Source organism: Prionailurus viverrinus, chromosome B3 (genome assembly GCF_022837055.1).
Source record: "Prionailurus viverrinus isolate Anna chromosome B3, UM_Priviv_1.0, whole genome shotgun sequence".
Taxonomy (NCBI): Eukaryota; Metazoa; Chordata; class Mammalia; order Carnivora; family Felidae; genus Prionailurus; species Prionailurus viverrinus.
This window is the reverse complement of record NC_062566.1, coordinates 56,317,685-56,333,598: the sequence shown is the minus strand read 5'-3', so window position 1 is coordinate 56,333,598 and position 15,914 is coordinate 56,317,685. Positions and strand designations below refer to the sequence as shown.

General features: G+C 40.7%; 1 protein-coding gene across 3 annotated transcripts in view; it reads left to right on the top strand.

Moving 5' to 3' along the window:
* The first annotated feature begins 1,797 nt into the window (after nt 1–1,797).
* Nucleotides 1,798–15,914, top strand: part of CAPN3 (calpain 3) — a 50,194-nt gene continuing 36,077 nt past the window's right edge. For all 3 annotated transcript variants that reach the window (XM_047862857.1, XM_047862855.1, XM_047862856.1), the window contains exon 1: nt 1,798–2,106. In XM_047862857.1, coding sequence (XP_047718813.1) covers nt 1,798–2,106 — 309 coding nt within the window. The remainder of the gene's footprint in view (nt 2,107–15,914) is intronic.

Here is a 15,914-nt window from a genome sequence, read left to right as displayed (position 1 = left end):
TGCTGGGAAGACTGCACCTATCCCAGGGATGGACACATTGAAGATATTCAGTAAATAAATCTCGTGGACTGAACGCCGACTGACTGTAATTCAACCTGATCTATTAAATTCGGGTCACCTCTAAAAACAACATTTATTGAGTGCTTAAGACAATCTTGTCACGATCTTAAATGTTCTACATAAATTAAAATTGTTTAAATTTTATGATAACTCAGTAACAGAATGACTATCCACATACCCACTCTATAGGTGAGAGAACTGAGACACAGGAAGAAAGGAAGAGGTAACTCACCTAAAGTTACACAGGCACAGCCAGCAAACAGCAAGCCCAGGCTTTGAAGCTCGGCCGTCAGCCTTCAGGCTGCCCTCCCATTTTCTGCCTCTCCAAAAGCAGTAGTAAAGGTCCTTGGGCATTTTCTTAGGGGACAGGAGGATAGGCTGATGGTCCCTATAAGCAGTAGCTCCAGACATAGGGCTCCTCAAAGCTGCAACCCCAGGGACGGTGAGCCTGGTAGTATTCCCTATTTCAGCTATCACTTCCCACCTTGTCTCACAGCCTCTAGCCTTGGGCTGATGAGACTGGTCATGTGGAAACAGGCATGGCTACAGTCTAGCACAAGCCTCCACTGAGCCACACGTGGAATGTAGCCGTCTCCTTACGGCCTGGGTAGAAGCTACCACGGATGGGTATAAAGCAAGATGGAGGCCAAGTAGGCAATTCCCTTCCCCAGGACCACTTGTGCTCTTATCCAAGAGCCCTGATACCAACTCTCTCTGGAATGACATCCCCCAGGACCTGACAGGCAACCTGATTCAGTGTCTAGTTCCACCTGCTGACTCAGATGCCTAATGTGTGCCTGCATAGTCCATACTCAGGTGTACTTTTTGTAGCAAATTTGGTCCAGTATTTATCTTGGGGTGTGGGGAGAGATGAGAGGTGTCTAGGTCAAGTGGGCAAGAAAGACAGGGATTTTTCTCAACTGGGGACTCTGCTGAGTGGCATTTTCCACCCAGACAGTTCCATTGAACGCTGACACCATAACATTCTAGAAGAGATGCCAAACCCAACTGAATAATATTGATATCCTAGAGTTTTAGAAACTAAAAATTATGTGCTCAAAACTATCTAAAACATTCTCCTAGAATTCAGTGTCTCACATTCAGCCTGGCTACCTTTTCTTTGGTATTGTTCTCCATTCATTCAGTGGCCTATAGTTTGATGACCTATATAGGAGCCGATTCAATAACACATCAGCAGTACTTTGCTAATTTTCAGTGTTCAACTTCCTCAGGTATTCCCCTTTCATTTCCTGACAACACCAGCACTTGATGACAACCCAGAAATGTTCCTATTCAGGTCCTTCTCTGTCCACCACGTAGTCTGCCTGCACATAGCTTCTTTTGCTCTCATACTCATAATCTTTCTTCATGCCTATTTTTAGTTTTCTTGGCTCAAGCTTCTCCAAGCCACTGAAACACAGCCCTCACTCTCTCTCTCTCCCTCTCTCCCTCTGGCATGCATGCTGCCGGTAGGAGCCCCCAGGTAAACACTCCTGCAGAAACCCTTTAGTGCTCCTTCCTCAGGAAAACCTATTTCTTCCGGATCACAGCTCAGCTTTTAAGATGGACATAAGCTGGATGACCTTCTGATGGGCTTTGAGCTTTGAATTTGGATGTGGACATTTTCTCTCAGATGACAGAATCACTCCAACTTCCCCTTTGCCGTTGCTTCCTTTCCTTGAAGGTAGTTCTATCTTGTTTTCTTTAAAAAACCTTTTCCTTCCAAATTTGCCTGCCATGCCAACCGTCATTAGCGCATCTGTGGCCCCACGGACAGGGGCTGAGCCCAGGTCCCCGGGACCAATTCCCCAGCAGGGCCAAGGCAAGACCACCGAGGCCGGGGGCGGAAACCCAAGTGGCATCTATTCAGCCATCATCAGCCGCAATTTTCCCATTATCGGAGTGAAAGAGAAGACATTTGAGCAGCTTCACAAGAAGTGTCTAGAAAAGAAGGTTCTTTATCTGGATCCCGAGTTCCCACCAGATGAGACCTCTCTCTTTTACAGCCAGAAGTTCCCCATCCAGTTCATTTGGAAGAGACCTCCGGTGAGTAGCTTGCTGGCTGCCCGTTGGGCTTTTTCCCCTCCTAGAAGTCCTCCCACTCAGCACCTCCCCGCAGCCCCACGGTGCACATGGGCGCTGGGGGAAGGGTCTTGGCAGAGGCTCCCCAGGGCTCTGCCCTCGACTGAGGCCGAGCCCATTCTCACTCTCTTGCTCTCTTTTCCTAAAAAACATCTTGCTTTCTATAAAAGAAATTGGAATTCAGTGTAATCCAGCCTATAAAAGTAAATAGCCCTTTCCCAGAACAACAACAACAACAACAAATTCTCTGTAAGAGTCCTTCAACTTCTAGGGCTAAAATCACAACGAATGACATCTTTAGTCTGCCAGCAGCCATGACTTTCTGCAACAGAGAAGCCCCAGAAAGAGGAGAGGAGCTGGCAAAGATCACTTTTTCATGCATAGAGTGTTAAGATTAGAAGGAGAAATCCTAGCAGTCGGTTTCGTCCACATACTTCGCCTCACACATGAGAAAATAAAGGCGCACAGAGAGAAGTACATCCAGAGCGAGCATGACAGCCCTGAATAAAATCCTTTCTCTTTAGGTAACTCTTCCAGCCGCTGGATTTCATGTACAGTGATCCACCAGAAAGAAAAGCATATCCTCTTGCCTCCCTTCTCTGATCAGACCGCCCATATGACTCTGGTGCTTAATTCAAGAAATATTTATTGGGCATTGGTAGGGCCGGAATGCAGGCAAGCAACAAGGGAGATGGCTGTGGATAAAAAAGACAAGAAGTCCTGCTCCCCTGGAGCCTAAAGTCCCGAAGGGAAGGCTGTCAGGAGATAGCGTTCTGGGTACAGTGAGCTCAAAAGGCAAGAACTAACCTTCCCTGAGGAGATACTTTAAGCTGAGGCCCCGAGCTATTCATTAACTTAATCAAGTGACACTGAAGTCCAGTGCTATTCATTAGCCACGTTTTTCTTTATAACCTGAGATGAAACATCCAACAATCCTGTTCTCAGCCCCTGGGTTCCCCCAAGGGCTCCTTTCCTCTCCCGGGAGCCCTGTGGTAAGAGCCTGTGACTATCCTGAGTTCTCTCCTTAGAAGAAAGTACTGGAAAGAACCTCATTCTCCAGCCCAGTCCGCCCTGCTGCCAGAGGACTGGGATATGTCCCATCCCTGTTGAAGTATCTTCTGTGACACCGTTCTCCCCTCCACCCATGCCTTCAGGATAGCTCCAAACTCCTGAGCTGAGCTATCAGCCCTTTTCAGGCTGGCACCCTCTCCCCCGGACGGTGACACATTCAGCTCCTCTGTTGTTCCGAGTCTCCTCAGACCTCAAGGCCTTTGCTCATGCTCTCTGTCTGGAATGCCCTTGTTTTTTGTTTTGTTCTATTTTGCTTGTTTTAATATAATTTATTGTCAAGTTGACTGACATGCAGTGTATACAGTGTGCTCTTGGTTTTGGGGGTAGATTCCCATTATTCATTGCTTACATACAACACCCAGTGCTCATTGCAACAAGTGCCCTCCTCAATGCCCATCACCCATTTTCCCCTCTACCCCGCTACCCCCATCAGCCCTCAGTTTGTGTTTAAGAGTCTCTTATGGTTTGCCTCCCTCCCTCTCTGTTTGTAACAAGTTCCCCCCTCGCTTTCCCCCATGTCTTCTATTAAGTTTCTCAAGTTCTACATATGAGTGAAAAGTGGAATGCCCTTGTTTTTATCTGATTTGTTCCTCCTCACCCTCTCTCCAGTGCTCAGGTGTCACTTTCTTCAGGCTTTCACATGTCTGTTCCCTATCTGATAACAGGACCTATTCCTATTCAATGCTGGACCCCAGTAGTCAGAGAAGGGCCAGGCCCACAGTGGGTACTCAGCTGCTGGTGGTGAATGAAAACTCACATCTGAGGGCACTGACCACCAAGAGATAAGGACAGCCCAGCATTCCAAGGCTGGGGGCTCCTAAAAGCCTTTTCTAATATTACTACAGAGAAAAAAACCCAAAAACCTTACAAATATTGCTTTTAGTGAAATTATTGGTGGCTTTTAGTCTTAAGAGCTATACTTGCATTTTGATAAAAATGCTACCAGGGTCTATTATGCTCTAGGCACTACTTCAGTCCTAAAACTGATACTGCCATTGTCAGTGTGACATTAGGGGCACCAAAAGACCTCTTTCCAACTGTGCTCCTACCACCAACACCCCCTCACATACAGTTGAAGTGATTAAAGTCCAGAAAGGGCAATCACACAAGTTGACTGAAATTGAAAGAGTGAAACGATCCCGGAACTTTCTGAAGTGTAAAGCACTTATTGGAAACATCAGTTTTCCCTGCATTCCATAGATGTAGTGACCTTTGTCAGGTTTGAGCAGTCTGAAATGGAGACTATGTCCTATGAGAGACCATTCCTGCTTTTACTATCTGAGGCACAGAATCACTGAAAGCCAATCTGAGCTTTTCTTCATAATCAACTTTTACTTGTTACAGTTAGATGGTGGTGGTGGTGGTGGTGATAAGGGGAGAATTATTCAGGCCAGCTACAATTCTAGCTAAGATGATGCTGCACTTTCAGCTTTACCCTTTAAAAGAAGAGACACCCAGGCCACCTGTCTGGGCACACCTATAATCTCTTTTCACTCGCCTATGAGTGCTACCCTCACTGCCTTGCCTCTTCTATTGGGGAGCTTCGTGCATTGTGTCTCGAGGCCAAGCTATCTGATTCCTCTTGCCCCTATTTCTAGAATCAGAAAGCAAACAAACCATACAATACTTCCCAATTGTTGAGCCAGATTTTCTTGATGACAAACCCCTGGACAGAAGAGAATGGGCTTCTAGAACAGGGCCTCTGGGAAACTGATTTCTCTTGCCCAATTTCATCAGGGAAATGCAAATCAAAACCAATGAGATATCACTTTGTCAGAATGGCTAAAACCTAGAAGACAATAAATAACAAATGTTGGTGAGGATGCGAAGAAAAGAGAACCCTTGAGCACTCTTGGTGGGAATGCAAATTGGTGCAGCCACTATGGAAAACACGTTCCTCAAAAAATTAAAAATAGAAATACCATACAATCCAGTAATTCCACTACTGGGTATTTTTCCAAAGAAAACAAAAACACTAATTTGAAAAGATATACGCACCCCTATGTTTATTGCAGAATTATTTACAATAGCCAAGATATGGCAGCAACTCAAGTGTCTATCAATAGATAAATGGATAAGGAAGATGTGGTATATATGTACATATACATATATATACATATTGTGTATACATACATATATATACATATTGTGTATACATACATATATACATATTGTGTATATATACATATATACATATTGTGTATATATATATACATATTGTGTATACATATATATACATATTGTGTATACATATATATATACATATTGTGTGTATATACGTTTACACATATACACAATAGGCCATAAAAAAGAATGAGATCTTGCCATTTGCAACAACATGGATGGACCTAGAGAGTATAGTGCTAAGTGAAATAAGTCAGACAGAGGAAAATACTGAATGATTTCCCTCAAATGTGGAATCTAAAAGACAAAACAAATGAACAAAGAAAGAAACAAAGAGACACATAAACAAAAAAAGAACAAACTGGTGGCTACCTTAGGGGAAGAGAGTTAGGGGATGGGTGAAATAAAGGGGATTAAGGGGTAAAAACTTCCAGTTATAAAATAAATAAGTCATGGAGATAAAAAGTACAATGTAGAGGATATAGTCAATAAGATTGTAATAATGTTGTTTGGTGACAGATGGTGACTGCACTTAACGAAGTGAACACTGAGTAACGTATCGAATTGTTGAATCAATATGTTGTACACCTGAAACTAATATAACACTGTATGTTAATTACACTTCAATACAAAGAAAAAGCCCAAAATAATAATAAATAAATCATTACATTTTTCAGGTTAAGTCCTGTTAACCACTACAAAAACATCTTTGATTTTTTTTTAAGATATTTACAAGCATGCTTAACAAAATGTGAATCCTTAACATGTCAGACTCTAACTTTTCTCTTCATGAGGAAAACTCATAAGGAAAAATCAGTAAGATTCTTATAATTACAGAAAGGATAATTTCTCTCTAGGAGGGACATGATTGTTGTTTAATGGGGAAAAAAAGAGGGAAAAATGCTAGTTTATTTACAAGAGGAAGGGAGCTAGAACAGAAACCAAAGTGGGGTGGGGGGAAGCAACAGGGCAGAAGGCCACACACTCCAATGTCATCCCTCCACTTGACCTGACACTCAAAGGCATCTTTACTCATGAACTTGTGACATGCCTGAGGCAAGTAAAAAGTAACTTTTTGGTAAAGGGGGAAGTTAGTGTCTTGAGTTACACAGGCAGAATGATCCAACACACCCAGAAGTCAGAGTGTGGAAAGCACAGGAGTGGGGAAAGAGAGAGGCATCTAGAATCAAACTGCCAGGAACCCACTGAACTGTGGTGGGGGGGGAAAGGCTCTGCCCTCTCAGAGCCTATGAGGTGGGGGTTCAAGATCTCCAAGGAACTGTGAGACCCCAACTAACACTTGGGAAGTGGTCTGCTTACAAGAAGCTGACACATGGTGAAGCCACTGTGGAAAACAGTATGGAGCTTCCTCAAAAAGTTAAAAATAGAACTACCCTATGATCCAACAATCACACTACTGGGTATTTACCCAAAGAATACGAAAACACTAATTCAAAGGGATACATGCCCCCCTTTGTTTACTGCAGCATTATTTACAATAGCCACGTTATGGAAGCAACCCAAGTGCCCATCGATAGACAAATGGATAAAGAAGAAGTGGTATATATGTACAATGGAATATTATTCAGCCATAAAAAAAGAATGAAACCTTGCCATTTGCAACAACATGGATGGAGCTGGGGAGTATAGTGCTAAGCAAAAAAAGTCAGTCAGAGAAAGACAAATATCACATGATTTCACTCACATGTGGAATTTAAGAAACAAAACAAATGGATAAAGGGGGAAAAAGAGAGAGACAAATTAAGAAACAGATTGGTACTTACAGAGAACAAACTGATGGTTACCAGGTGGGTAGGGGGATGGGTGAAATAGGTGATGGGGATTAAGGAGTTAACTTGTGATAAGCACCAGGTGGTCTAGGGAATTGTTGAATCACTGTATTATATTATATATTATATGTTTATATATTATATGTTTATATAATATGTAGTAATATATTATATAAATATAATATATAATTTATATATGGTGTATAAATAATATATTATTATAAATATAAAAATATTTATTGTAAATATAATTATTATAAATTAAAATATATTATAATTATGAAAATTATTGTTATAAATATAAAAATATAAATAATATATAATATATAACAATAATAAATAATAACTATATTATATACCTGATAATAACACTTAATACAGTTAACACTGTATGTTAACTGGAATTATTTTTTTAATACGAAATTTAATGTCAAATTGGTTTCCATACAACACCCAGTGCTCATCCCAACAGGTGCCCTCCTCAATAGCCATCACCCACCCTCCCCTCCCTCCAACCCCCATCAACCCTCAGTTTATTCTCAGTTTTTAAGAGTCTCTTATGGTTTGGCTCTCTCCCTCTCTAACTTTTTTTTTTCCCCTTCCCCTCCCCCATGGTCTTCTGTTATGTTTCTCAGGATCCACACAAGAGTAAAAACATATGGTATCTGTCTTTCTCTGTATGAATTATTTCACTTAGCATCATACTCTCCAGTTCCATCCACGTTGCTACAAAGGCCCTATTTCATTCTTTCTCATTGCCAAGTAGTATTCCATCGTGTATATAAACCACAATTTCTTTATCCATTCATCAGTTGATGGACATTTAGGCTCTTTCCATAATTTGGCTATTGTTGAAATTGCTGCTGTAAACATTGGGGTACAAGTGCCCCTATGCATCAGTCCTCCTGTATCCCTTGGGTAAATTCCTAGCAGTGCTACTGCTGGGTCATAGGGTAGTTCTATTTTTAATTTTCTGAGGAACCTCCACACTGTTTTCCAGAGCGGCTGCACCAGTTTGCATTCCCACCAACAGTGCAAGAGGGTTCCCGTTTCTCCACATCCTCTCCAGCATCTATAGTCTCCTGATTTGTTCATTTTAGCCACTCTGACTGGCATGAGGTGGTATCTCAGTGTGGTTTTGATTTGTATTTCCCTGATGAGGAGTGACGTTGAGCATCTCTTCATGTGCCTGTTGGCCATCTGGTTGTCTTCTTTAGAGAAGTGTCTATTCATGTTTTCTGTCCATTTCTTCACTGGATTATTTGTTTTTCAGGTGTGGAGTTTGGTGAGTTCCTTATAGATTTTGGATACTAGCCCTTTGTCTGATATGTCATTTGCAAATATCTTTTCCCATTCCATTGGTTCCCTTTTAGTTTTGTTGATTGTTTCCTTTGCTGTGCAGAAGCTTTTTATCTTGATGAGGTCCCAATAGTTCATTTTTGCTTTTAATTCCCTTGTCTTTGGAGATGTGTCAAGTAAGAAATTGCTGCGGCTGAGGTCAGAGAGGTCTTTTCCTGCTTTCTCCTCTAGGGTTTTGATGGTTTCCTGTCTCACATTCAGGTCCTTTAACCATTTTGAGTTTATTTTTGTGAATGGTGTAAGAAAGTGGTCTAGTTTTAACCTTCTGCATGTTGCTGTCCAGTTCTCCCAGCACCATTTGTTAAAGAGACTGTTTTTTTTCCATTGGATGTTCTTTCCTGCTTTGTCAAAGATTAGTTGGCCATACATTTGTGGGTCCAATTCTGGAGTCTCTATTCTATTCCATTGGTCTATGTGTCTGTTTTTGTGCCAATACCATGCTGTCTTGATGATTACAGCTTTGTAGTAGAGGCTAAAAACTTGAAAAGCCCAAACAAGGGGGCCCCTAGGTGGCTTGGTTGACTGGGTGTCCAACTCTTAGTTTTGGCTCAGGTCATGATCCCAGGGTCATGGGATCAAGCCCTGAATCAGGCTCCACACTGAGGGTAGAACTTGCTTAAGATTCTCTCCCTTTTCCCGTTATCCACTCACTCTCTCAAAACAAACAAACAAAAAGAGAGAAGCTGACACTTGCTTTACCATTTCACCTAAACTTCAAGTCTAAATAATCACCATCAGAACTTTATTAATAGAAGTTTATTATAATATAATAACTTCTATAACTAATAGAAGTTTATTATATTCCCCCAGAATACTGGGAAGATAGCATTAAAACTGCTATCAAAAACTCCTTATAAATTTTAGTATTGTTTGGGATCTTTGGAAACGTTTTCTTTTAGCCATTCCATTTCAAAGTTTCTTTCCTGATGTTAAGATTTTGAAGGGAAAACAGATGCTCCCAGCTCCTTCAATAACCTGCCTATCGTTAGTACCTTTCACAGCGTGAAAGTGCATACTCATTTCTAGCCAGAACTTTTCTGGCCACAACTTTTGCCCCTTATCTCTGGTCTGATCCAGAAGACAGTGAAACCGTCAGCAGATTTCCTGTACGTAGTAATTCTCCCTGTTCATCAATAATCTCATCCTTCTTTTAATTGTTTCAGATCAAATAGTTATAAACCTCCCCTAACCTTCCCCTGTAATATGGTTTTTCCAGCACTGGAGGTGTCAGTGCTATGATCTGTATACAGTCAATCCTCATTACTCCTGGGTTCTGTATTTGTGAATTCCCCTACTCACTAACATTTCTTTGTAACCCCAAATCAGTCTCCAAGGTGCTTCTGTGGTCATCTGCAGACATGTGTAGGGCAGTGAAAATTTTGAGTCGCCCTCCACGCACATTCCCAGATGAAATCAAGGGGGCAGTCGGCCTTCTCAGCTTAGCTCTCACACTGTAAACAGGCGTCCTTTTCATAGTCTACACAGTGCCACGTTTTCACATTTTTGCACTTCTTGTTGGTGATTTCTCTGTTTAAAATGTAAAGTGCTTTCTCATGTTCCTAATGCAAGAAGGCTGGGGTGTGCCTCAGGGAGAAAATATATGTGTTCGATAAGCTTCATTAATGCTTGAGTTGGTTGTGAGGGCAATGTTAATGACTCAATAAAATATATTAAATAAGGTGTCTTTAAACAGAAACACACTTAAGAGTGTGTATTGATCAGTTGATTAAAATGTGACTAGAGGTCACAGGAATCTAATTCTGTATTTCCTCCAGGAGCAATGGTTCAATATTCACTAATTCAGCATTCACAGGCACCTCATAGAACATAACTACCATAAATAACGAGAATTGACTGTAATTCCTATGTTCTCCGCATTCTTAAATACCACAGCTTGGAACAATACCCTAATAAGGGTATGATTAGTAGTAAACATTGCAACATGTTTTTATTTTTTAATGTTTATTTGTTTTTGAAAGACAGACAGACTGCGAGAAGGGGGGCGGGGGGCAGAGAGGGAAGGATATAGAATCTGAAGCAGCTCCAGGCTCTGAGCTATCAGCACATGGGGCTGAAACTCACAAACCACGAGATCCTGACTGGAGCCAAAGTCAGAGGCTTAACCGACTGAGCCACCCAGGCACCCTACATTGCAACATGTTTTAATCCATTACAGTCATGACTTTCTTGATGCTCAAATTGTCCCATCTTTGACCAGTGGGAACCCCCTATAAATTGCCTATATTATTTGACATGACCCCATTAATCTTAAACAGATTTCTTGTTTTCTGGCCACAATAGAATGTCCCAGGCTCATCTTGTACATTTCTTGCCCCAGACGTAGAACAATTTATTTTTTCAAGCAGCCTGGCTCCTTTCAGTCTGAAATGAAGTTGAAAGAAGTTGTAAAATGTGGAGGAGAGCTGACCACCGACTCTTGAGGACCCAGAGCTTGGCCACTGCTTCAGTGCTCAGAAGATGAAAGCTTTCTGACAATGTGTGGTGACACCAGAGGTCTCTCGCTCTGATGGCCCCTTCCGTGTGCCCCATCGCTTGTGTAACTAACAATCTCCATGTGTATGTTCCCAGCCTGGGGGGTCACCTGGCCTGCACTACTCAACTCTGAGAAGAAGAAACCCTAGGTTGGCAAAAAATAAAATTACTCCCTTCCAATGTGGAATGAGAGGGAAGAAACAGAACTACAGGAAAACCCAGGCTGTGTGCAGTGAGCCCTCTGTTCCAGGGCTGAGGGCTCAGTCACTGGCTATGCAGCTTCTCCTCTCAGGGATATTACTTATCTTTCCCATAAACCCGGCTCAGGAGGTCTTCTTGTAATCTGATTTAGATGTGTCATCTTCTGTCAGACAGTTTCGAGAGAAGTGGGATCACTGGGCTAGACACAAAGAGGAAGACCTGAGGGCGTCATGCAGAGTAGTTAAGGAACCTAAATTTAGGGGTGCCTGGGTGGCTCAGTCGGTTGAGCATCCGACTTCAGCTCAGGTCATGATCTCATGGTTCATGAGTTCGAGCCTCACATCTGGCTCTCTGCTGTCAGTGTGGAGCCCGCTTCAGATCCTCTGTCCTTGTGTCTCTCTGCCCCTCCCTTGCTCATGCGCGCACGCTCTCTCTTTCAAAAATATATAAACATTAAAAAAAAAAAAAACTAAACTTAGAACCAAATAAACCTGTGTCTGGACTCTGGTTCTGCCACTAGCAAGTCACATAAATAGAATGTTTAGAAGTTTAAATTAAGAAATACCCTTAAGAGAGGGAAAAGGCAATTCGTGAGTTGGGAAAAGATATTTATAGCACATCTAACCAATAAGCAATCAATAGCCAAAGAATGCCCACAATTCAAGTTGAAAAAGACAAACTCAATAGAAAAATTAGCAAAATACAGGTATTTCATGAACAGAGAGTAACAAAAGATCAAGAAATACATGAACATATGAAAGATGTTCTGCTTATAAAGGACATAGTGATGTTCTCATCACGTGGCTATTCTGAACTAGCAGCCTTAAAGTCCTGGTAGGTGCTCAAGGTAAGGTAGCAATTACTATGAGTGGAGGCAGCAAAGGACAGGAGCATAACACAGTGATGGGGAAAGCACATGCTTTCAAATCAGACAAACTTGATTCAAATCCCAGCTCCACCTCTTAGCGAGGTGACCTCCAGCAGGTTACTGACCATTTTTGGGTCTCAGTTTCCTCATCTGTGAAAAGAATATGAAAATTCTTACTTTCACAGAGTTTTAAGGATTAAATGAGATATTGTAAATGACATGCATTAGCATGATGAGTCAACAAATAATGATGATGGTAATTCAAAGGTAAAATGAGGTACCCAGCTGGGAGCCAGCCCTCTCTTTACTCGGCAGAGAATCACGATGGCACCATGCTGGAGTGGGGGTGGGGGAGCATGAATTTTGGGGAAAGTGACAATTCAATAAATAATTAGGACTGGCTCCTCTTATATTCCACAAGACAACAGCTCCTCCTGAGGGCCATGATGAAGACAAAGCTCTGGACATCATAGTGAAGAAGCTAAAATAGCTTAGCAATAAAATACTGAAAATGGGGGTAGAGGGGCAGAAATAGCCAAGAAATGTATGAAAAGATGCATTTCCCTGATTATGAATGAGGCAGAGCATCTTTTCACACATTCGTGTATTTCTTGATCATTTGTTATCTTGATGTCCGTGAAATACCTTGCCTTTGCTAATTTTTCAATTGAGTTGTCTTTTTCAACTTGAACTGTAGGCATTCTTTGGATACTGATTGTTTATTGGTTAGATACGCTATATATATCTTCTCCCATTTTGTAACTTGCCTTTTCACTCTCTTAAGGTGTTTTTTTTATTTAAATTCTTTAAATTCTTTTTTTTTTAATTTTTTAATGTTTATTTATTTTTGAGAAAGAGAGACAGAGTGGGAGCAGGGGAGGGGCAGAAGGAGAGGGGGACACAGAATCCGAAGCAAGCTCCATCCAGGCTCTGAGCTATCAGCACAGAGCCCTACATGGGACTCGAACTCAGGAACTCAAGGTCATGACCTGCACCAAGATCAGAAGCTTAACCCACTGAGCCACTCAGGCACCCCTATTTTTAAAATTCTGAATTAAAAGTTCTAAATTAATTTTTAATTATTATTTTTCCTTTATGGTTAGCGCTTTTCATGTTCTGTTAAAGAAGTTTTCCCTAAACCAAAGTCATTCTTCTTTATTATTTTTTAAATGTTTATTTATTTTATTTAAGAAAGAGAGTGTTTGTGAATGTGAGAGTGGGGGAGGAGCAGAGAGAAAGAGAATCTCAAGCAGGCTCTGCTGCTGTTAGCACAGGGGTGGGGTTCAATCTCACGAATCATGAGATCATGACCTGAGACAAAATCAGGAGTTGGATGCTTAACTAACTGAGCCATCCAGGGAGCCCCTTTATTATCATTTAGAAACTTAATTTTTCTGCCCTTATATTTAGGTCTATAATCCATCCAGAGAAGATTTTTCTTATATAAGATAGGGATCAGATTTTGTTGTTTTTCCATATGGATAATCAAAGCTCCCGGCAGAATTCATTGTTTTTAAAAATCCTTTCTCTGTTGTTATGTAATATCACTTTTTAAACAGATCAAATGTTTACCGATGTGTGGTTCTGTCTCTGCACTCTCTACCATGTTTCACTTGTGTTTATTGGTCTATCTTTGTGCCAACTCCACACCTTGTGCCAATAAATCTTGACATTCAGTAGAGCCAGTCCTTCTAACTTTTCTTCTTCAATATTGTTTTAACTGTATCTGGCTCCTTGCCTTTCCATTTAAATTTTATTTAAAAACAATTTTTTTTTCAATGTTTATTTATTTTTGGGACAGAGAGAGACAGAGCATGAACGGGGGAGGGGCAGAGAGAGAGGGAGACACAGAATCGGAAACAGGCTCCAGGCTCTGAGCCATCAGCCCAGAGCCTGACGCGGGGCTTGAACTCACGGACCGCAAGATCGTGACCTGGCTGAAGTCGGACGCTCAACCGACTGCGCCACCCAGGCGCCCCTCCATTTAAATTTTAGAATCAGGATGTTGAGTTCCACAGAAAATCCTGTTGGGATTTTTTTGAGATTGCATTGAATCAACCTGGAATAATGCACATCTTGACAATACTGAGTCATCCTATCCATGGAGAAGGGATGTCTCTCCATTTAGATGGGTCTCCTTTAGTATCTTTCCATCAAGTTCTTTTATAATTTTCTCCATAAAGGTTTGAACATCCTTTGTTAGACTTCTTCCTAGGCATCTTTTGCTTTTGCTATTATTTTTATAAAGGGCATCTTTCTTAAAATTGTACTCAATTTCTCAGGCATAAACATGCATTTGACTTTCATATTATATACAATATATTTCCTAAACTCTTAGTAATTCTAACAATTTGAAAACCCCAAGTTATTTATCTACAAATTCCATTTCCATACAGATAGTTAGGTCATTTGTAAATAATGACAGGGCTGCCCACTAAATTATGCACAACTGTATTGAGCAAAAATTCCTGTTTTATTGCAGTGGCTAAACCTTCCAGCAAAAAGGAGGTAACAGAATCTGTCTGGCTCCCAATTTTATTTTTTAATTTTATTATTTTTTTTGAGAGAGGATGAGCAGGGAAGAGGTACAGAGAGAGGGAGTGAGAGAATCCCAAGCTGGCTCCACGCTGTTAGGGCAGAGCCTAACGACACATGGCTCAAACTCGCAAATTGTAAGATCATGACGTGAGCCGAAATCAAGAGTTGGACATAACTGATTGAGCCACCCAGGTGTCCCTGGGTCTTAATTTTAGAGGGAACTTAATCTTAGCTGCTTCACTGTTGAATAGACTTGCTATAGTTTTCTATGTTCTGATGTCTTGGGTGTGTTTCTTATAAACTGCTTAGAAGGCTGCTGTTGTTTTTTTAATGCAATCTGAAAACCTTTGTCTTTTAACTGAAGGTTTTAGTCCATTTACATTGATTATGAACATCGATCTCTATTGGACTTATTACTGTCATCTTAACCATAACCTTTCCGTTGGTATTACTTTTTAAATGTTGCTTTTTTCCTCTTTACACCCTTTTAAAAACGTATTAAAAGTGTTTTCTCTTTTTTTCTTTCTATTAGTTCAGATGTTATTGACTATTTCTGGTTTTTTTTTCCTGTGGTTACCCTAAATACTTAACATATGTTTCATCCTGACAAAGCCTGAAGTTGATCAATAGCTTTAGTTTCCTCAAAAACAATATGAATACCATAAGGCACTTTGACTCTAAATATTCTTCTCCCAACTAATCTGTCACTGTTGCTCAGAATTGTACCTCTATATTGATTTTTCAACCTTAAAAAGTAGAAACTATACTTTTCTAAAACAGTCAATATTTTACACACGTTTACCAATTTCTTTGTTTACTGTTCTTTCTTGAGTCTTAGACTTTTCCTTCTGGAATAATTCTGCTTTTTCCTAAAGTATCTTGTTTAACAACTTCTTTGGTGAGAATCTATTTGTAGTAAGCATTCTCAACTTTTATTTGTATAAAATTAACTCTCATTCATGAAATCGTCTTCCTGGGTAATCAGTCCTAGGCTGATTCTCCTTACTATCTTCTGGCTTACATTCTTGCTGAAATCCGCAATCATTCTAATTGGTATCCCTTAATAGGCCATCTGCCTTTTCTCTTTGTGTTTAAGATCACGCTGTCTCTGGTATTCTGCCATATTGCTATGTTGTGTTTGTTTCAACATGTATTTCTGCATCTTTCCTGCTTAGTATTCCTTGGGATTCCTGAATCTGAGGATTGGAGTCACTGATTAACTGTAAAAACTTTCTTAGAATATTAATTCTTTCCATATTTTCTATTATCTTCTTCTGGAAATCCAATTAGATATATGCTGAACTTACTTTGCTCTAGCCCCCATATAG